This window comes from Condylura cristata, unplaced genomic scaffold, assembly GCF_000260355.1.
Source record: "Condylura cristata isolate star-nosed mole 26May11 unplaced genomic scaffold, ConCri1.0 scaffold00022, whole genome shotgun sequence".
In the NCBI taxonomy this organism is placed as follows: domain Eukaryota; kingdom Metazoa; phylum Chordata; class Mammalia; order Eulipotyphla; family Talpidae; genus Condylura; species Condylura cristata.
Window position 1 is genome coordinate 19,552,898 of NW_004567123.1, and position 21,338 is coordinate 19,574,235.

General features: G+C 43.6%; 1 protein-coding gene across 2 annotated transcripts in view; it reads left to right on the top strand.

The window, feature by feature from the left end:
* Nucleotides 1–14,728, top strand: part of CDK5RAP1 (CDK5 regulatory subunit associated protein 1) — a 26,187-nt gene extending 11,459 nt beyond the window's left edge. For both annotated transcript variants that reach the window (XM_004687282.2, XM_012728429.1), the window contains exons 8-14: nt 1,224–1,454; nt 2,897–2,994; nt 3,899–3,954; nt 4,937–5,067; nt 5,783–5,932; nt 10,656–10,796; nt 14,484–14,728. In XM_004687282.2, coding sequence (XP_004687339.2) covers nt 1,224–1,454; nt 2,897–2,994; nt 3,899–3,954; nt 4,937–5,067; nt 5,783–5,932; nt 10,656–10,796; nt 14,484–14,564 — 888 coding nt within the window. In that variant the 3' untranslated portion in view covers nt 14,565–14,728. The remainder of the gene's footprint in view (nt 1–1,223; nt 1,455–2,896; nt 2,995–3,898; nt 3,955–4,936; nt 5,068–5,782; nt 5,933–10,655; nt 10,797–14,483) is intronic.
* The last annotated feature ends 6,610 nt before the right edge of the window (nt 14,729–21,338 follow it).

The following is a 21,338-nucleotide window of genomic DNA, read 5'->3' on the forward strand; positions in this document are numbered from 1 at the left end:
GATCGGGTAATAGCATTTTTATCAGTATTTCTGATTCTGACAATTAGCCTCTGATTATGTAGGAGAATGTCCTTATTTTTAGGAAACGTATATTGAAATATTTTGGGATAAACATGGTATTTGCAAATTACAGTGTTAAAATGTATCCTTGCATGTGTGTGTGGAGAGAGAGGATGTTCTGTGATGTGGATGATTAACATGTGGCATCTGATGTTAACAATCACTGAACCTTGGCAAAATATGTGGGACTTCTTTGTATTGTTTTTTTTTTAATTGAGGTTTTTTTCTTTCTAAGTTTGAAATTCTGTGAAAACAAGGATATACAAATCGTTTATAGCAATTATTCTTTCTGAAGTTTTACAGTGCAAATACCCAGACATGTTGAAAATTTACATAAATATTATTAACATTCTGTCATATTTGCTTCATCTTCTATCGCTATAGATGTGTTTTTTCTGAAACATTTTGAAAGTAAGTAGTGGACTTCAGGCCACTTAACCCTAGATATTTAAGAGTGCATTGTCTCAGGATAAGAATTTTCCCCTTCATAGCCATAATACCATTGTCACGTGTAAGACGTTTAAATATTAACCAGTACTATCTTATATGAACTTATATTTAAATGTGTTAATTGCCCTAAAATATCTTACTGCTGTTTATTGGATCAGACCAATCAAGACTTATGTAGTTTCATTGGTGGTTATTTTTCTTAAGTCTCTCTTAATCTAAAATAGCACTTTCACTTTTCTTTTGCTTGCTTTAAATGATGTACTAATTTTTGAAGAGATCAGACAACATGGATTTATCTGCTCCCTCATATTGTCATTAACTTAATTCCCTATTTTGGTAAATTGGAAGTTAAAAGCTTGGTTTGATTTAGGTTACATATTTTTGGTAAAGAGAGGTCTTTAGTGATGACTATATAACATTTAACTGATAGAATGGTGTCGTAAGTTGATTTATATCATGAGTTAATCATTGTTAGTATTGAACATTGAGTTTATATCCAGTTTTTTGCTATTGAGCAAAGGGCTTTGAAGATTAATCAGAGGTTTTGATTTGAAGTTTAGTTCTTTAGACACAATGTCTAAGAATGAAATTACTGGGTTAGAGATAGATACATTTATGGATGGCACTTGGTAGATTCTACTAAATTTAATTAGTGACTTGACATGAAGCTACCAAAGAAGTTCTTAAATTTTTTCAATTTTTTTTTTCCCCAGGGACTAAAAGAAGTAACACTCCTTGGTCAGAATGTTAACAGTTTTCGGGATGATTCAGAAGTCCAGTTCAACAATGCAGTATCCACCAATCTTAGCCGTGGCTTCTCTGCCAACTATAAAAACAAACAAGGGGGCCTTCGTTTTGCTCACCTTCTGGATCAGGTCTCTAGAGTAGATCCTGAAATGAGGATCCGTTTCACCTCTCCCCACCCCAAGGATTTTCCCGATGAGGTGAGTATTGGAGCTAAATGTGCCAAACTGATAGCAGTATCTTAAACATGCCAAAGCCTGGACCCAGAGGGATGCAGCAAGAGACCTTGAGCCTTGCTCAGAGGCTCCTGTGCTGTCTTGTCACATAGTCTCTGATCTGTCAGCCCTTAGGAAAGAACTAAACTAAGGTGGGGAGACAGAACTGATGTTAATGAGAGGTTAAGATCATGCATGAGGCTGTGAAAGTTGTGCAGATGGTGTGGGTGCACAGGGAGAGGGCAGTGCGATGCAGTGGAAGCAGGCCCAGACTCCTCAGATTCAGATTCAGACAGACCTGAATTCCAATCCTAACCATTCCATGGCTGCTCTAGTAGGTGTGACCTTTTCATTTTCATCTGTGGAATGGGGTTATGGTCACCTCTTGCTTTGGGTTGTGAAATACATGTAATGTATGGAAGGTACTTAGCAAAGAATGTGGCATGCGAAACCTTTTTTGGCTGATAGCTCTACCAGACATCTGAATATCTATCTATCTGTCTACCTACCTATCTATCTATCTATCATCTATCCATCTGTTTATCTATCTATCTATAATCTATCATCTATCCATCTATCATCTATCTGTCTGTCTGTCTGTCTGTTTCTATCTATCTATCTATCTATCTATCGCCATATATATAGGCATGCGAGGCTATATGCAAAACCTTTTCTGGATGTTTTTTGTTCAGTGTGTTTTTTGGTCCCTCCTCCCTGTAGCTCCTCCCCCCCCCCTTCATGTATTCTTGATATAAATAATTTGTCAGTATATATTTTTTCAAATATTTTCTCCTTGTTTCAGTTTCTTGATGGTATCTAGTGTGTAAGCTAGATGAAGCCAGTGCCATTCATTGTTTCTTTCTTGTCTGTGTCAGCACTACTCCTAGACAGCCTCATGCTTGAATCTGACTTCTTGCTTTTTTTTTTGGTCTTTGAAAACAGAAATGGTATCAGGTGAACTGTTTAGGACAGAGAGCATGTGGCTTGAGCAAAAGTAGAGGTTTTGGATAATTCATGTATTTGGCTTAATCAGTTTCGTAGATGCTTAAAAATTAACATTGGTAGAGAAACAATGGGGGTGGTTTTCCTTTTTTTTTTTTTTAAAGATTTATTTACTTATGCTTACAGAACTAGGGTACAGGCCAGAGATGTGGTGGTTGGGAGGATTCACCAGTGATAGAGTGGAGAGTAGAATAGGCAGATTGACAAGGTACTCTGCTGAGGGGAGCAGCGGGTGGGTCAGAAATGGTGTGCCACACCATGTGGGTCAGGTCCCTGGCCAGGGATCAAACTGGTGCTGCAGTGGCTTCGGAGACTCCATAATGCAATGCTTTAACCCATTGCTCCTCCAGGGAGAGCCCGGTTTTCCTTTCTTTTAGAATCTTTAGTGAGACCTTGATGACCTGTGATGTGTTCTATTTAATCAGGTTCTGCAGCTGATTCATGAGAGAGACAACATCTGTAAACAGATCCACCTGCCAGCCCAGAGTGGAAGCAGCCGTGTGTTGGAGGCAATGCGGAGGGGGTCAGACTACTTGGGGAAGGGGCACCCTATCCCTTTCATGTTTTCTTGAGGAGCAGACAGTGTCTAAGAACCTAGCATAGTTTGTGGTACATATTAGCTGCTCAATAAATATTTATTATGTGAGTAAACCCATGGATGTTGGAACCTCTTTCACTCTTGTTTTGTGCGAAGTACCTATATGGTACATTGTTTGAATTTAATCCTTTAGCTTTTAACATTAAAGTTTTTTAGGCCTTTAAATGCAGCTCTTTGTTCATTTACATTGAGAGTAGTATCTCAGAGAGAATATGATTGAGCAGAGAGAAATCTGAAAGGACAAAGTGATAAATGGCAAGCTTTGCCTCATTTTTCACATTGGCAGAATTTATAGATCCTCTTAAATGATCAGTCTGTCTTCATTAGTTAAATTAAAAAAAGGCTATTTAAAATTTCACAGACTTGCAAAGTGCTCATTAAATAGTTAAAAAAAAAACTTTGCCAATTTGTGATAACTATGAGCACATTGACCAATATTTAAACCATACACAAGTTCTCTGTGAGGCCCATGCTGCTGTCTTGTAACATTTAAAGGGTAGAGATAGGTTGATCTATAGAATATCAGTCTTTTTGGTGTGTGAAGCTTTTGGTTGTAAAGACCTTGCTACCTAAAAAAAACTGGATCAGTGTCTTTGTTTTAAAATTTCTGAGTACAGAAATGAAACATTTTTCAAGTCTTTAAAAATAAAAAAATTCTGGACTTGAACAAAAAAGTCATAGATTCTTCATTAGGGTACATTACAGGCTTTGGGTAATTTAACCTCTTGTACTGTCCAGTGTGGATGAGCAATGATTACATGTGGAACTTCACAGCGCTATCTTTTTACATTCATTTAAAGGTTGGTTCATCTAAGCTTTTTTTTTGTAGGTATTCTAGAGAAGCTTATGTGGATTTAATTCATCATATCAGAGAGTCTATTCCAGGTACATGTCAGAAACTTAGTCTGCTGAGCACATTGCTACTGCGTTTCCTTGGTCAGGTAGAGGCAACAACTGTTGCCGTACTTTGTGCTTTTATTTTTCCTTTGATCCTCTTTACTTCCCATTTACTCTCCTTGTACTCTTTGCATATCTTAGTCTTTTTAGAAGTACTCGGAGGATGAGCTTGTAGCCTCAGAACAAAAGAGATTCTTTTCCTGTAGTCTGTATGTTTCTGAACATAGGGGAGAGATTTTGTTCCTTATAAAGTAGCAAAATTATGTTCTACAGAAAGTCTGATTTGGGGATCAGTGATATCTTTAAGATGTGTAGAGATAATGCTTTTCCAATTGTTTATTACTCTTTTTTATCTTCTCCCCCTAATAAAATTACTCTGTGGTCTTTTATTTTAGGTTTTGTTAACGGTCTGTATCCTCTCCCCAGACCCCAAATTTCTAATTATTGTAACTTGCATTATGCACACAGTTACTTCCATTTTGAAGGGTCAGAGTCATGTGCAGGTTCTTTGGATTGTACTTTCCTCATCTCTATAGTGCAATCAACAGTAGTAACCTCATTGGATTGTTGGGATAATTAAATACATTAAATTACATGGTAAAATACAGCACTTAGTGTCAGTAATAGAACTGCTTTCTTAAATGCATATTGTGTTAAACTAATTTCAAAACTATACATGAGGCACTATGAGATTTTTACCAGTAAAAGTGGATTCCTACTGTGTGCTTAAATCCAACATTTGCAGGGAAAGTATTTTTTCTAGTGTTAAAGGGAAGGTACACTGAGAAGCCAGGCTGTGGCGTAGAACATTGTAGATAATCAGCCGTCTCCCTTCTTATTCTGTAATGACTGCTTTGTCTCTTTGGCACACGGTCTGAAGAACTCTCCCTCTGCAGCCCAGGTGCCAGAGGCCTTTCTTGATGAGGAGCAACAGCAACCTGCTGTCTTCTGTCCTTTTCCTGTGCTGCAGGTGTGAGTCTCAGCAGTGATTTCATTGCTGGCTTTTGTGGTGAGACAGAGGAAGACCACCTCCAGACGGTGTCTTTGCTTCGAGAAATTCATTACAACACTGGTTTCCTCTTTGCCTACAGCATGAGACAGGTGAGCCCTCAGTGGGGAAGGAGCTGTTTCTCCACTACTATCATTCCCGACCAGCTTGGAGTTTATTGTGGAGAATGGGAAGTATGGGAAGTGGCTCAAGGCACCCTCAGACACCACAGGACCTTACCGTTCTCTTCGTTGTTTTTTCTGATTAACCTGCCTACCATTTTACAGTCCTCAGTTGGATGAAAGATAAGTTTTTTGTGCCAATTTTCCTTTTCATTAGAATATTTTAAATTTTGCTTAGGTTGTTTAGAATTTGAATGGATGGATGCTATTTTTTTTTTTGTAATAGGAAATGAGAATCATTTCTCAACTTACAGAGCTTCTCTTTTGGACTACGGCTATCCAAACAAAACATATGCCAGCCATTAGGCTGCTTTGCCTCTTGGTCTTTGTAAACAGTGAGATTGAGTGATGATTTGGTACTGTATTTATGTTATATGAGGATAAAAGTTATATTTGTATCCTATAAGAATATCAGGAACAATTTTGAGTGTATGATTTTCATATGCTATGTTTAGAATTTACCCCAAAATGTGATTCGATTGTGTTGTTACCTTTTTCTCATAGAAAGCTCCCAGAACTAGCCAACCTTCCTGGGTTCTTTTATGTATCACTGATTTGCTGGTGAAATGAATGTGGTCTCCTTGAGGACCTGGAGAATGGATTCTACAAGCCATGGTGACTGCCATCTCTCTTCTTTGTTAAATAGAAAACACGGGCTTATCACAGACTGAAAGATGATGTCCCAGAAGAGGTTAAGCTAAGGCGTTTGGAGGAACTCATCACTGTCTTCCGAGAAGAAGCAACAAAAGCCAACAAATCTTTTGTGGGTTGTACCCAGCTGGTGCTGGTGGAAGGGGTGAGGCCGGGATGAGGCCATGTATGTGTGTGTGTGTGTTTGTGTTTGTGTTTAATTTTGCTTTTTAGGACACAATATGTTTCTCCTTTATTTAGATCTTTGATTTCTTATATCAGAAGTTTTGTCTTTTGCAGCATATAGATCCTGCGCATATTTTGTTAGATTCATACTTAAGTACTTAATTTTTCATTTTGAGTAATTATAATTGCTATTGTATTTTTTATTTCTGGTATGCACGGTTATTTATAAATTGAATTTTGTATGTTTAGCTTTTATCCCGTGACCTTGCTAAACTCATACTAGGTCTAGGTGTTTATTTTTGTAGTTTCCTTGAGATGTCCTCTGTGGATAACCATACCATGTGTTTTCTTCTTGATGTTTCAAGTTTCCTCCTTTGTTTCCTTTCTGTTTTGAGAACTTCCTTTAGCTACTCTGGCAGCAGGTTTTCTGTTTTCCCTTTGGTATAGAATGTCTTAATTTCACCTTCATTCCAGAAGGATATTTTTGTACTTAGTGGAAGGATTAGGGAAACGTATGTCTCCTTTTTATGCAAGAGTGTCCTATGTATATTTTTGGAATCAGTCTTACTGTTTCAGTCTTTTTTAAAACTCAGCCTTGCTTAGAAATGTACTGTATTTTAGGAAGTTTGGGACCCCTGTAGGCTTGAGCCTGGTAACCTAGCCATGATTTAGAGCACTAAACAGATATGGTTGGGTGGTTTGGGAAGCTGACCTTCTGTGAAGCAGCGTGCTGCAGTTAGTGGAGGGGAAGGGGGAGAGAGATGGCCCTTTCTGTGGCTTCTCCACATTCTTGTTAGAGAGGATTCCTCCATTTCTCAGGATATGGTAGCATCAGAGCAGCCAATTGCCTGATACTTGTGTTTGTTGTGACTGGTAGTAACGCTGAGCACTTTGTTCAAGGTGCAGCCCAAGCCTAAAGAATTCCTTTTTATATAAGGCTTGCAGGGGATCCTGTGTGGCTCAAGGTGTTTGGGAGGGACTATGCCTGGCCTGGGAAGCCCTGGAGGCTCAGGTGTGGTCATCTCCTCAGACTGGCCTTTTCTGCTGCTTTATCTGTGTGGCAAAGGACAATAGACTGTAGTTATTGTCTGACACAACATAGTCCAGCTAGTCATAAACTATGTTGTGTCTTTTAGCCCCGATTCAGATGTCCAGAAGGGTGCCCAGTCAACTCAGCTTGGATTAGGGATCTTCCTGTGGTCTGTCAGATAGGAAGTGATACTCAAAAGGTGTTTACCTCACTCGGTGTTTTGTCATTGAGGGTGTCAGCTGGGATTCTGGAGATCTGTTGTGTACATGTCTATTAGCAGCCTATATTTTATCCAGTAGAAATTAGGTTTCATTGTATTCCCAGCTCTCTTCACACAAGATCTGGCACAGAATAGTGTATTTGTCTTTTGAATAAATGAATGAGTACTCAGAGAGCTTGAGGTAATTAAATGAACCAAAACAAGGTTCTTATTGATCTAACAAAAGGTATTATTCACTTGGGGCTGATGAGTAAATGGGGTTTCAGAGCTAGTGGTTTGAATTTTTATTTTCTCTTAGAAAAGAGGGTCTTTCTTATGGTCACAGCCAGTGTAAAGCCCCAGGTCGCTATAACCGGAGAGGAACAGAAGATGATAATCGCTCACTTACACTCAGTCTGCCAGGAAGTGCATTTATTTTAGGATCAGCAGCACATGAGGCCACCGTGGCCCTTGGAGATAGTGCTGTTCATTGGCCCTTTTATATGGATGAAAAATGGAGACTTAGAGAAGTAGAAGGTTATACTGTTCGTGTGGTAGAGACAGAATTTGACCTGGGTTTAGCTTGTTCTAGAGTTTATAACCCTCCCCCCACCAACCCACTTATTTTTTATTTTATAAATTTGGAGAATTTAAAAGATGCATAGACACAGAGAGAATTGCCTAACGAGAGAATTGCCTGTGTCTGAGAAGCAGCTCCAGCAGTTGTTAATAATAGTATTACTTGTGGCTAACTTGTTTTATCTTTTTGCCCCCACTGGGTTATTTTGAAGGTGCACAAGACGTCATACTTTTGTTAGTAAATATTTCAGCATGTTCATTTTCCCTGTTGTCTCTTAACTCCTCTTTACCAGTTGGTTTGTTCAGCCTGAACATAGTTTCTCTTTTTAAAAAGTATATAAAACAGTCGCAAACTTATGGAAAAGTTAGGGTTAGTTTAGTATAAAGTGTAAAGTAGTGTAAAGCACTCTTTTGCTTTGGATCATTTGAAAGTCAGCTGCTGCCCCAAACTGTTGAGTGCCGTGTATGTGCCCCACGCAGACAGGGCGTCCTCTGCAGCTGCGCTAGCCACCAGAGTCAGAAAACTAGCCTGTGAGAGTCCCACCGCCAGTCCCCAGGCCCATTTGCGCTTCTCCACTTGGCTCAGAACTGCCCTTTCTAGGACAAGGGTTCACTTCAGTCGCTCATGGGCGCCAGCTGTCACAACTCTCTGGTGTCCCTCAGTCTAGAATAGTTCCTCACTCAGCCTTTGTTCCCCTTCCATACCTTGACACTTGATATAATAGGCCAGCTATTTTGTGGAGTCTTGCTCATTTGAGTTTGATAGGTTTGCTCATGGTAGGGTTCAAGTTTAGCCAGTATCGTTAGAGAAATGTTGTTGTGTTCTTTGTATCCAGTGAGGTGACAGTGCATTTTGATTTGTCTCACTGCTGATGCTATTAACTTTGAAACTTGCATTAAGATGGTGTCTAATAGGCTTCTTGAATCTAAAGTCACTCTTCCTGCTTTTGTCACTAGTCATTGATTTGTAGGGCGGTAGTGGAGAAGCTCTTTAAATCTTACCTGACTGCTGTTTCCCTGAGCAGTAGTGGTGGGCTGACCTCCTTCCTGAGTCTTTGGTCATTGAAGAATACAGTACATAGTTGCATCTTGACTTTCTAAAGGCAGATTCCCAGACAGGGCCTTACTTGGGATGTTTTAATATTAAGACCAATAAAATAATACACTTCTGTCCTTTTCCCTTATGTGCTGGTATACTCAGATTTTTACATCTGCATTCCAAAATACATTGGTTTTTTGAATAATCAATTATTTCTCAAGGAAATTTTTTTCAAAGACATTTTTAAAATTGAGAAAAAAGTCTTTTATATATGTCCTCTCTTATTTACTACGTCTTTATTCCTTGTGTATATTCAAGGTTCTGTCTTTTTAAAACATTTCTTATAATGCCAGTCTTTTGGTGATGAATCTTCTCAGCTTTTGGTTGTTTCACCAAAATTTTCACCTACTTTTTTTGGAGAACATAAAAGGGGGGTTTATACAAATACACTGTTAAGAAAAGCAATGGGGGCCTTCCCTAGTGGTGCAGCGGGTTAAAGCACTGCATTAGGAAGTTCTCTGAAGCCACTGTAGCACGAGTTCGATCCTCAACTCAGAGGTGACCCACATGGCATGGCAGACCTCTCCTGACCTGCCCACTGCTCCCCTCAGCAGTGTAATTTTGTCAATCTGCCTGTTCTGCTCCCCACTCTGTCTCTGGTGAATACTCTCATCCACCACACCTCTGGCCTGTACCCCAGTTCTGTAAGCATAAGCAAATAAATCTTTAAAAACAAAAAAAGAATAATAAAATAAGAAAAGCAATGGGAGAGACAGGAGAGGTCTCACGTACGTTCTAAAAATACTTTTTCATTAGGTTACACATTTTAAGGTAACATATTTTAAAGATACCACATTGTCTTCTTTTTTTTTTTTTTTAAAGATTTATTTATTTATTCATACAGAACTGGGGTACAGGCCAGAGATGTGGAGGGTGAGAGGATTCACCAGAGACAGAGCGGGGAGCAGAACAGGCAGATCGATGAAGTACACTGCTGAGGGGAGCAGCGGGCAGGTCAGGAGAGGTCTGCCACGCCATTGTGGTCACCTCCGGAGCAGGCGGGGATCGAACTCATGCGGAAGTGGCTTTAGTTTCTTAGTGCTGCGCTTTAACCCGCTGCGCCACCAGGGAGGGCCACCACATTGTCTTCTTATCTGCATAGTTCTGACAGGAAGTTTATGGTTGTTCTTGTGTTTCTTCTAAATGTAAAATAGCCTTTTCCTTATATAAACTATTTGCTTGATCAGTATTTTTAGAAATTTGATTGAGTGTTGGCATGACTTTTTGTAATAACTCTTTTGCTTCCTTTGGGACTTGTTGAGGCTTCTTAGTTTGTGGATTTATAATTTTTACAGATTTTGGAAAATTTTCATCTTCAGACATTTTTCCTTTTCCCTTCCCTCTTCCTGCCACCTGTCCTCACTGTTCTTCTCACGATGTGACCCCTGGACTTCTGCATGTTGTGATAGATTAGCTAGCTTTGAGAGTGCTTACTCACTACTGCTAGTAACCCAGGCCAAACACTCTAGAACATTCCTAAATGATTACCAGGAAGCTGGGTGTTTTGGGTTCCTTGGATCTGATGTAAAGGTGAATGAGTGTGGAGGTTTCCCCATACCTAGAAGCAGTTCGTGGACAGAATCAGGGCAACTGAGAATTCTGCTGACTTCTGTTATTGTCTCCAGTCAGATTGCACAGATTAAGGCCTCAGTATCCTGAAATCACTGTTGACTTCAGAATGCTCATTCTGAAGCCCAGGTTATCACCTGTGCTTCCAGCCAGATGGAGAAGAAATAATTTCTTCCCTGCAACAACTGATAACTGGAGATTCGTGAACTCTTCTGTTCTTTCTGTAGGTCAGTAGACGCTCTGCCACTGACCTGTGTGGCCGGAATGACGGAAACCTCAAGGTGATCTTCCCTGATGTGGATATGGAGGATGTCACTAACTCTGGGCTCAGGGTCAGAGCTCAGCCTGGGGACTATGTCCTGGTGAAGGTAGGCCGTCCTTTCAGGTGTTTGGCTTGCACTGGGAAATGGGTATGTGATTGGATAATTTGGAGAAATGAAATTTTTTCCTGGAAAAATTCTTTAGTAAAATAAAAATGTTTTCTAAACCTAGACAGTAAAAGGGCACCCAAAATTGAATTTTCAATATCTCCTAAGTGATATCTACTAGATTTTCTTCTGTCTGGAAGAGCTCTTTTCGGGTATTTGGTGAGGTTGGACTACAGTCACATGTGCCTACCTTTCTGCTGCAGGGAAAGTGGAAAGTGTGTGTGGCTTTGAGTGGGTTGATAAGTTTTCTCTGTCAGACATGAGCATGCCTCTTGGGGTCTCTGGTGTGCCAGGCAACCCTAGTTATCTTTGCTTCAGCTTCCTGGGCCCCTTCTCCTGACTAGCCGACCGAGCTGATGACTGGGATCGCCCCTTTCTCCTTTCCCTCTTCACTGGGGACATTCTTCCTCTCTGCTTTACTTTCTTCCTCTCTTCTCCCACTACCATAGGTGTGCTGCTGCCATACTCCTTTCCTTCTGGCCTCATGCCCACTTTGTCCACATTGAGGAGGGGAGGGCAAGGCTGCTTTCTCAGCGTTGAGCTCTGGGGCATCTGCCCAGAGTGAGCGGTGGGGAGAGGACGGTTCTGTTCCTGCTGTTGCTGGTCAGCAACATGTCTCCTCTTTTTCAGGGCCTCATGCTTCTCTCTGCTTCCTGTCCTCTTACTGTCACTGCCCAAGTGAGTCATGGGGACTGTGTTACTTGCTAGAGGATTTATTCCCTGGCATGTAACTTTGGTGGATTGGCCTGGAAATTTTACCCTGACTCAAGAAAGTTTCTGTCTTGTCCACCAGACAAAAATATTCCTTCACCTGCATACTCCCCAACCCCTCCCCCCCCAAAAGAACCTCTGTAAAAGGAAAGAGAATCATTCTGTAGAAGTGATAGCTCTCTGCAGGGGACATCAGGAAGTAGGATTGAGGGCAACTTTATGAAATTTCAGAAGCCAGCAAAGGAAAGGAGCTACAGGTTGCCTGAACGATGTTTCTGGGCTTTTCCCCAGGACTTTTCTTTTCAAATGCTCTCACCGATACAGTGCTTCCATCTGAGATGTGGGTCCTTCCCATTGGGGGATTTTGCGCTTCCATTCCTTTCTGGCCTGGTGTTAACAGAGGACTGTCTTAGCATTACTTAGGGTGTCCTGAGTGGAATGGGTCCACGCCACGGGAAGTAGCGTTTCCTCTAGGCTGCTGTGTTTATTCTTTAAAATTTTTTGGGATCCTCTCTTATTTTCTTTATTTCTGTCTCTGACTGTCTGCTTCTCTGATTTTCATTGGCTTTCCCACACTTCCTTACTTCCTCTCCACTATAGCCAGGGGTGACATGAAAAAGGGAAGACAGTTGGTGGGCTGGGTTGCAGGGTTAGTAATGATACCCTTTCTTTATAAAATAGAAAAACCTCCATGTTTTAAGAGAGAAAGGTGATACTGTGTTAGTTGGGACTTTTTTGTTCCCAGGTAACATAAACCCTACAGGTGAGATGTAGTAGAAGGATCAGAGTGAAGGGGAGCTGTGGGCCAGGGGCCTCTTGGCTCTGTTGCTCATCTCTGCTGCATCCATCTGTCAACTTAGAGCCGCTAGGCTGCATGCAGACCACTCCCTCGTAAGTTCACTTTCTTGGGGCCCATTCTTCCTGCTCACTTGGCTAAATCACTTCCCTAGAGAAAGAGGTTATGTACTGATTCTGCAGCTGCACCCAAGGTAGTGAACACGTGGGTAAAACATACAGTTAATCTGCATCACGTAGATTAGGTTAGATGAATGTGATGGAGAGTGCAAAATAAAGTGACTCAAAAAAAGGCAGAGTTCTGTTTCTGATAAAAATCCAGATAGCTGTGGACGGTTGTGGTGGCTCCATGATCAGCAGGGCTCCTTTTCTCCTTCCACCTCCGGCGTGTGGCCCGTTTTCAGGGTCATTCACGATCTAAGATTCTGGCTGCGGCCACCAGCCTTCTTCCTGTTAGGACACTTTGCAGAAGTCCCACCCATTGCTTCCACCTGCCACAGCACGCCAGGCTGTGAGGAAACTGAGCAGTGTGGTCATCAGTCTGAATGACAGGTGCCCAGTGGAAAGCTGGGAGTTCTGTCCTTTGAGGAGCTCCATTAGAAGTGTGCTGTTTGACGAATTATCACAAAGTGACCTACCTGTGTAAATACCACCCAGAACAAGAAATGACATGTTTTCAGTTCCCAAGGAACCCTCCCCTCATTTTCCTACTAGTTACTTCCCTTTCCTGTATCCTGATTTCTAAAAGGATAGCTCAGGTTTGCCTGTTTTTGATTGCTATATGATTGGATCATGCAGTATGTATTCTTGTTATCTGTCTTTTCCCCCTCAAATCTAGTTTCTCTGTGATAGAGTTAGCTATTCATATTATGAAAATAGACCACAGTGTATTTATGCGTTGTACTGCTGGTCGCCATTTTGCTTGTTTCCAGTTTGGAGCTGGTACAAAGTGAACGTTCCTGTACATGAGTTTTAGTGCACAAATACATAGTCATTTCTGTTGGGTATGTGGCTTGGGGTTGCTGGTCGTTGGGTGCATTTAGTGGAAACAGCCAGTGTGATTGTGCAGTTTTACACTCCCCCCAAAGACTTTATGTGCCTGCGTCCTGCCCAACTCAGTCTGTCTGCCCGACAGCAATCGGCGTGACCTTTCTACATTGGGTCACTGACTCCTGCAAAGCTCTTCAGGGCTCATTTGGAGCCAGCATGAAACTATGTGACCAGGCCGTTGGTCTGTCCCAGCTACCGTTGCAATCCACGTCTCCTCCACTCTTCTATTCTCTCCTATTTAGGTGGGCTCCATTTTGCACCTGAGGCCATGTTCTAGTATCAGACTCTGTACATGCTGTGTTGCCTGGGAAACGCTTGGTCTCTTTGGATGCCCTTAACCATCAGGTTCTCTCTCCAGTGTTACCTCAGAGAGGCCTTTTCTCTAGCCCCTGCCGTGCTAAAGCAGCTTCCTCCACTGGGCTCTTAGCACTATTTACTACATTAGCTCACTCTACCTCCTAGCATTTTTCTGTGCCCAAAATCATCTTTGCTTGTTTGCATACCTTTTGGTCATCCTCTGAAAGCATCTCTGAGGGCAGGGAAAATAACTGCTTTGTTCATCTCAAAGCCTCCAGCTCCTAGGACAGTTCCTAGGTCATAATATATTATAAGTACGTAGTGATGGGCTGATTGTTCTCATGGACAGAAACAAGACCACTGGTTACTCCGTGGTCATATGCTTTCAGTTCTCAAATGTATGAGAAAGGCTTTCTCCCCCAACTGTGGCTGTGAATACTGTATGGAAGGATCTTACTGGCCCGGCGTGGAACATAGGTTACCCCTGGGTTAGGACGGCAGGATCTGTGATGGGCAGCTCACACTTAAACTTTATAGTTGGCACTGAGGAGGAGGGGTGGGGCAGCTGTCTCCCAAGTGGAGAGGGAAGCGTGCTATTGGGGACTGACTGTTTTGGGCTTCTTGTCTCTCCTGCAGGCTTGGGGCCTCACATGCAGTCTCCGCTGGCTCCTCTCCATGTGATCCTGGTCCCATTTGCTGGCTTCACTCTAGAGGCTGCGCATTAAGTCTCTGAAGTGCACCTGGTTACCTCGCCTTCTTATTGGTTTTTTCCAGATCACCTCTGCCAGCTCTCAGACACTAAAAGGGCATGTTCTCTGCAAGACCACTTTGAAGAACTCTCTAGCATATTGCTGACCAGAGAGGACGGCCGCAGGGTTGACATGCAGTACTTCCAACAGGAAGTGAGATGACTGGTTCCTAGCGAAAGGGGACGTGAAGCTTCGGAGACGAGCTGCCAACCCGCAGCCCTTCGCTGCTACCCCAACAGCTTCAACAGTCATTAAATTTATCTGCACAAATGTGGTCTTTGTCTTTCTACCTTTCTATCTTTGCCTTGGTTAGTATTTCTGAGGCTTCCTCACTGTTCGTGTTTCCCAGCACAATTCCTGCTGCATATGCTGTCATACGCTTGGCTTTCTCCCCTGGGCCCTTGGAATCAAGGACAGAGGGAGGGGACGGTGGAACCATTCTCTTGGGTAAATCTGGTTTGGATCTTATAGCATTTTGATGGCAGACAGTTGTCTGTCTCTTCACTTGCTCTCAGATTTTACCAGAGGATTTCCCAGTGGACCTGTTTTTTAGTTCTCAGTTCATTTTTTGACTTCACGGCTGACAGCATCTGGAGTGTTGGAAGATGTCTTGCGTACTAGTAGATTCTGGTAGTCATTTTATGGCCCATTCACTACCAAGGTAACGTCATTCTGTGGTACGAAAGAAAAATCCGGAAATTGCTCTCAGAATATTTGGAGCCAGAGGACTTTGACTTGGCCCCAGTCCACTACACAGAGTTGTGTGCCCCCCAAACCACCTTACTGAGCCTGAAACAGCTTTAAGTGAGGCATTAGACCAAAAAAATGTAATAGACAACTACAGAACACTTCATCCCAAAACTGCTGCATACACATTTTACCAGACACACCTACAGTATTTACCACCTAACCACAAGAAGGGGTGAAATGCAGCCATTTTCAGCAAAGTGAGGGAAACAGAGTTCTGTGCAGCAAGGCGATTCAGATAAAAACAAATGTTGGGCATTAAATAGCTGACAACTCGGCAATGTAAAACACTTTGAAAAGAGGACAGCAAACATCCTGGAGTTCTGTGGTTAAGAAGAGATGGGGAGGGGGAGAGACAAGGGGACACAGGTGATGTTGGTGAGGGAACAAATTAGATCGCAGAAACAAAGTAAAATAGGGCTGAAGGGAGGCAGAAAGAGAATTGCCTAATTGGCAGTTTTAAGATTTGCAAGGTGAAAAGTTCTCACCTCATATTCTTGATCTCTTAAGCTACCCTGGAAAATTAACATTCTAAAACACGACAAGAGAATAAAAGGGCCCTGTGCCTAGAGCGTCCGTTTCAGCACTGTTACCCCTTTGGCCAAAGTTCCATCCCCAGCCAGGGAGCTGACCCACCTGGTGCTGCAGACCTCTCCTGTCTCGCCCGCTGCTCCCCTCAGCAGTGTACCAGCAATCAGCCCATTCTGCCCCCCAACTCTGTCTCTGGTGAATCATCCCTTCCCCTCAAACCTCTGGCCTGCACTCCAATTTGTCTATGCAAAAATAAAAATATTAACCCCAGAAATGTTCTGTTGAAAAAAAATAATGGAAGTACTCCTTATCTATGAATGTTATCCCTAAGCTTATTTATTGCCTTTCTGAATTTTTCCTGCAACTCTTGAGTTTGTTTCATGACTCATGAGTTTGTTTCTATCCTTGAAATCAATAATTGCTGTCATTAAATTTGGCTTCTGGAAAACTGGCATTCTTTATGATAACATATTACATTGAAATTTTGTGTTCCTTGATGGTATATTCCTCCGTCTATAAATTTGGTCTATCTGAGATCCTTCAAAAAATTTTTAAAGTTTTGTTTGCTAAATTCGAATATGAAATTTAGTAATTAGATGTTTTTCTCCTTTGTCCCAGTAGGTGGCAGTATAGCTTTGGTTTTTGGCTGCTGCGCCTCTTGCAGGGGCTGTGTGCACCACTGCTAGTGACCCAGGGGTGATGGGTGTAGCCACAGTGCTGGGGTGAGGCTGCTGTGTTGGTGGGGAGAGGGTGTGTAAGGAGGGTGTCAGTCTGCCACTGGGGATGTGGGTCTGGGGAGGCGGGCCTGGCTTCAGGGGCAGTGCTACTGCCTGTTTCTTTGGAGTCCCAAGCCTGAGTTTTGGCTGTGGGCAGTCTCTGGGGTGCTGGGAGAGGGAGGAGGCACTTAAGAGTTGTGTGTTTTTCTTCCTCTGCCACCCTCCACCCCAGGGTCCTGCCCAGTGAGCTGCATTTTATCACCATGGCCTTGGTGTCAATTGGTCTGCGGATGTGGGTGTCTGTTTTTGCTATCACTGCCCTCCTCTTGCTGGGGCTTTGCATCTGGGTGGCAGCCTCATGGTCTCTGTTCTCTGGCTATGCCACCTACGTGAGACCCAACCTACCAACTCTGATCATGGATGCGTGGATCTCTAGCATCTTGGTGTGAAAAGCAGAACTCTTGTTGATTTATAGTTTATTTTCTGTCTAATAAAGGTAGAGATAAAGGAAGCAGCTTATGGCTGTGATATTGGCATCACTCTTGTTGGGGGCTATTTTTGTCTATATAATGTATATTGGCCTGCAGTTTTACTTACTTGTATGTCTGGTTTTGACACGGCTAATACTGGCTTCATAGAATGGGTTGGCAAGTGTCATTCTGCTGTGGGATTTTGTACATGAATCCAAAATAGGCAAAATGTTGAACGTCTTTTATGGCTTTATTGGCTATTTGCATATCTGTAGAGAAATGTTTGTTCAGCTTTTTCTCCATTATTTGGTTGTATTACTTGTCTTTATTGTGTTGTATTTCATTAGTTCTAGTTCTCATTTCATAATTAAACCTACAAAGATGTATTTAGATTACAAATCTCTCTCAGGTGCATGCTTGTCAAACCCAGTGGCAGCCTACTTGAAACAGCATTGTGCTTTTTGCAGCTGACATAGTTGGCATTATTTTTCTTTAGATTTTGAAAACTTCTTTTTTTTTTTGGTTTAAACAATCTTTGACATTATTTGCCATAATTGTTTGCTCTTTATTTCGCGGGCGTGGTGTCTGTCTCAACACACTGGGCTAAAGATAACAATTAGGTGTTTTTTTCCTCTCTGTTCCAGTTGCCTTTGTCTTGATCACTTTCTCATCTCTCAGTGACTCTTCTTTCTGGTACCATTTCCCTCAAATTTTGGGTGTGGTTATTTACTTATTTGAGTGATCCTACTGATTTGATAGATTCTTCGGAGCTGGGCGCTCCCCTTACCCAACACGGCTGCCGGGCCCAAGCTCTGGTCTCCACGGTGTACCTTCTCTTGGAAATGGCTTGTGCCTTTTCCTCTGCTGGAAACAGGAGCTAGATCAGGCTCGGTGGCCCTGCTGCCCCCTGCAGCATTGTTTAGATTGGGCAGTTCTGGAAATCAAATCGTCTAACACTTGCTTTCTGGTTCCTAGTGATGACAAGAAAATAATGACTGAGAAAGTAAAGTATAAATCTACCTCAGCTCTGAGAGAGGAGTTCATTTTTCAGCCTTTCTCCTCTTAGAATCTGCTGCCTCAATGAAAATTTTACTTACGCCCTTCTGTACGTAAGATTGTTTTATCTCTGCTTAAAGATTCCTGGCAGCTGCCAGTGCTGAGTAAACTGGGCCTGGCTCACGTGCGTATTGTCCACAGGTGTGTGGGACCGAGCAGTCACAGAGCTGGGTCCATTTTCCTGCTGCTGCCTCCCCCACTCTACCCCCAGCACCCTGGTAAACACGGTTTGTTGCTGAGGTAGACTGGGGGGTATTCCAGGACTCGTTTTTTTTTTTTCTTTTAACCGATGTGGCTAAACTTCATCCCAAAAGGGCAGGTTTTGTTGACTTGTACTCAGAGGCGTCTCTCCAGAGATGTGATGCTGGAGACCTGCAGGAATGTGGCCTCCCTGGGTAAGGATGGCTTTCCCCTTCACTTCATTTAGGAAACAAATACATTTTTCTTTCTTGCAGGTGCTGGGGAGGGGTGTATGTTGGAAAAATGACAGATGGTCCAAGTCTTCACTGCATTTACCTAGAGTACAATATTGCTTCCTTGGAAACAAAATTCCATGTATTACATTGACTTTAATTCTCTTGCTTAAAACTCTTAGGCTTCCTAATTTTTTTTAAAGATTTATTTATACCTACAAGAACTGGGGTCTGTGCTAGAAATGTGGGAGGTGATTCACCAGAGAAAAAGTGGGGAGCTTAACAGAGCTACTGAAAACACTGCTGAGGGGAGCAGCAGGCAAGATAAGAGAGGTCTGCTCTTCCGTGTGGGTTAGTTTTCTGGCCTGGGATTGAACTCAGGAGGTGGATAGCTTGATGAAGCTGAGACTTAACCCCTGGGAGACCCAGGCTCCCTAATTTTTAAGCGAGAGAACAGTCTCCAGTGCAATTTTGTTGCAGGGAGAGCAGCATTACGCTACTCACTGCTGTAGAAATTGCTGTGGTTAATACACCTTTGATATGGACTGGGGAGCAGACCCTGAAGTCTGGGGTGTGGTGAACGAGACGTGGGGGTTGGGGAGGGCCTGTCTGCAGTCCTGTCCTCCCCATGGGCAGCAGGTGGCCAAAGGAGCCCAGAAGAGGGGCTGGAAGGCTTCTGCTGAGGGGGAGGAAAGTGAGAACAGGCGGGGCGTGCAGAGGGCGGAACACACGGTTCAGGGCCCCAAAGCCTGTGGGGACAGGGGTGACCTGCCCCACAGAGCGGTGGGAGGGGCCTGGAGCTACAGGCCCTGCCTATCTGGACCTCTCCCACCAGCTTAATCCGATGTTGCCAGGGCAGTTATTTTTTTTTATCTTTGAGAGATAAAAGCTTTGAAAGCTGGACTTTTTTTGAGATAATAACCCCACCTAGGCATAAACAACAAATGCAAAGGGATCCAAACCACTGCTGGCTTATGTGGGCTCCCTAGAAGCAGAAGCTGATTCAGGGAATGCAGTTGTTTGGGGGGTGGTCCCAGGAAGCCAGGGAGGAGTGCACAGGGAGTGCATGGAGCCTCACCAGCTCCCCTGCTCCACAGAACTCACTGGCACCTTCCTTGCACCTCACCTGACAGTGTCATGACAGCCCCTCTGCCACATGATTATTGGGTCTGTGCCTGTGTCCCCAGTCAGAAGGTGAGCTGACAGGCCAGGCCGCCCGTCTTGGTTTTTCCTTGTGTTGCCAGTACCTGATCCAGTGACTGCCACCCAGGAACAACTCTGGGAGTACACGTAGGGCGACAGCTCAGACCTCATTTTTTTCTGAGAGCTCACCAGCTCTCCGGACACCAGACCACAGACCGGCACAACAAAGACACCCGTGGGGCCATCAGGTGGAAAAGCTGGTATCTGCAACATGTCTTCAAGCAAATACTGGGCCCTGTGAGATGCCGACAGGTAATGGCCAGGTATACATATGCACGTGATGTTTGTAGTAGAGCCAAGGAAATTCTATGCTCCCACTGAAAATAAAACTTCAAAATGATGCTAAAGTGTGTTTTATGCCTTCATTTAATGAGAATTCTGTGAAGTATCCCTTATTTTTTTTCAAGAAGAAATCATAGCTAAAAAATCCCTATTTTCATCTTGCAAACAAGGTATAAATAGGGAAAGTCTAGCAAAATTGTGTGAAAATTGACAGAGTGGTACAGGAAACACAGAATAACTGACACAATAATAAATAGAGGAGGAAGAAGAGGGGAAGGAGAAAAAGACAAAAAAAGAAAAAGGAGAAATGGTAGTAATGGAAGGGGAAATAAAAGAGAGGAAAAGGAAACTTAAGGAATAATCACTTACAGGGTGCACAGTGATACCACAAGGAACCAGTGACCCGGTATAACTCTAACACATCCCTGAGAGAAGTGTAAGTATCCTGACTTTGCGGGTGAGGACACCAAGCTCGGGTGACGTCCCCAGTGACACCCCAAAGGGTTCTGCACCAGGATCCTGGACCAGACCCGACCAGAGGCTATGGCCAGGGATTCTGCATCCTGCTAAGACATTGATTCTTCACCTCGATATCACATTCCACGGGACATTTCAAGACAGATACGACCCTGACAAGTGAAATTAATGCAGGGTTTACAGCCACAAAGAGTGTCCAGGGACACAGGCTGCCCACGGGAGACCAGATGAGCTCCTCTTACTGGCAAATCTGAGCGGACACACCGAGGACGGGATTAGGGCTGAGGGCGGCATGACGGCCGAGGTCCTGGAGACGAAACGCAGCCGAGAACACACACAGAGAAGCCACATGAGCCCTGGGGGTGTGCGCCGCTGAAGAACACTGATGAAATGTCACATCCAGGTGGCTGTCCCCAGAGCCCCCTGCTCAGCGGGTCTATTGCGACACCCTCCCACGAGGCCATTAAGGGCTGGCACCGGCCCAGGCTCCGACGTGGCTAATCCACGACCAGCCTGAACAGCCTTCAAAGGGCCTAATGGTCCGGAGTCAGCAGGTTCCATCGCCCAGGGCTTGGGAACAAGCAAGCCTTTGTGTCCAGGCCATAGGAGGCCCCAGAGAAAGAGCTTCAGGGCAGCCAGGATGAGCTCAGGTCAATGAGCGGCCCCCTATGGGGCAGGAGAGGGAGCCGGGAGCCCAGCCAAGAGGCGCATCAGCGGTGCATCCCGGATGTGTCTGCCCGCCCCCTGGGCTGGGATCACTCCTGGGGACCAGAGAACCATTGCAGCGCCCCAGAACAGGCCCACCCCCACCCAGGCAACACCCACTTTGCCAACAGGGGGCTCCACTTCCATCCAAGACAAATAAGACCAGCACAGTTGGGTTTTGTCATCTACTGATGACCATGTGTGAAACCCGAGGTCCTGGCTCTGGGGAAAGGTCACTGTCGCCGCCCCACGCCTGACCTTTCACTAATGCCCACGAGGG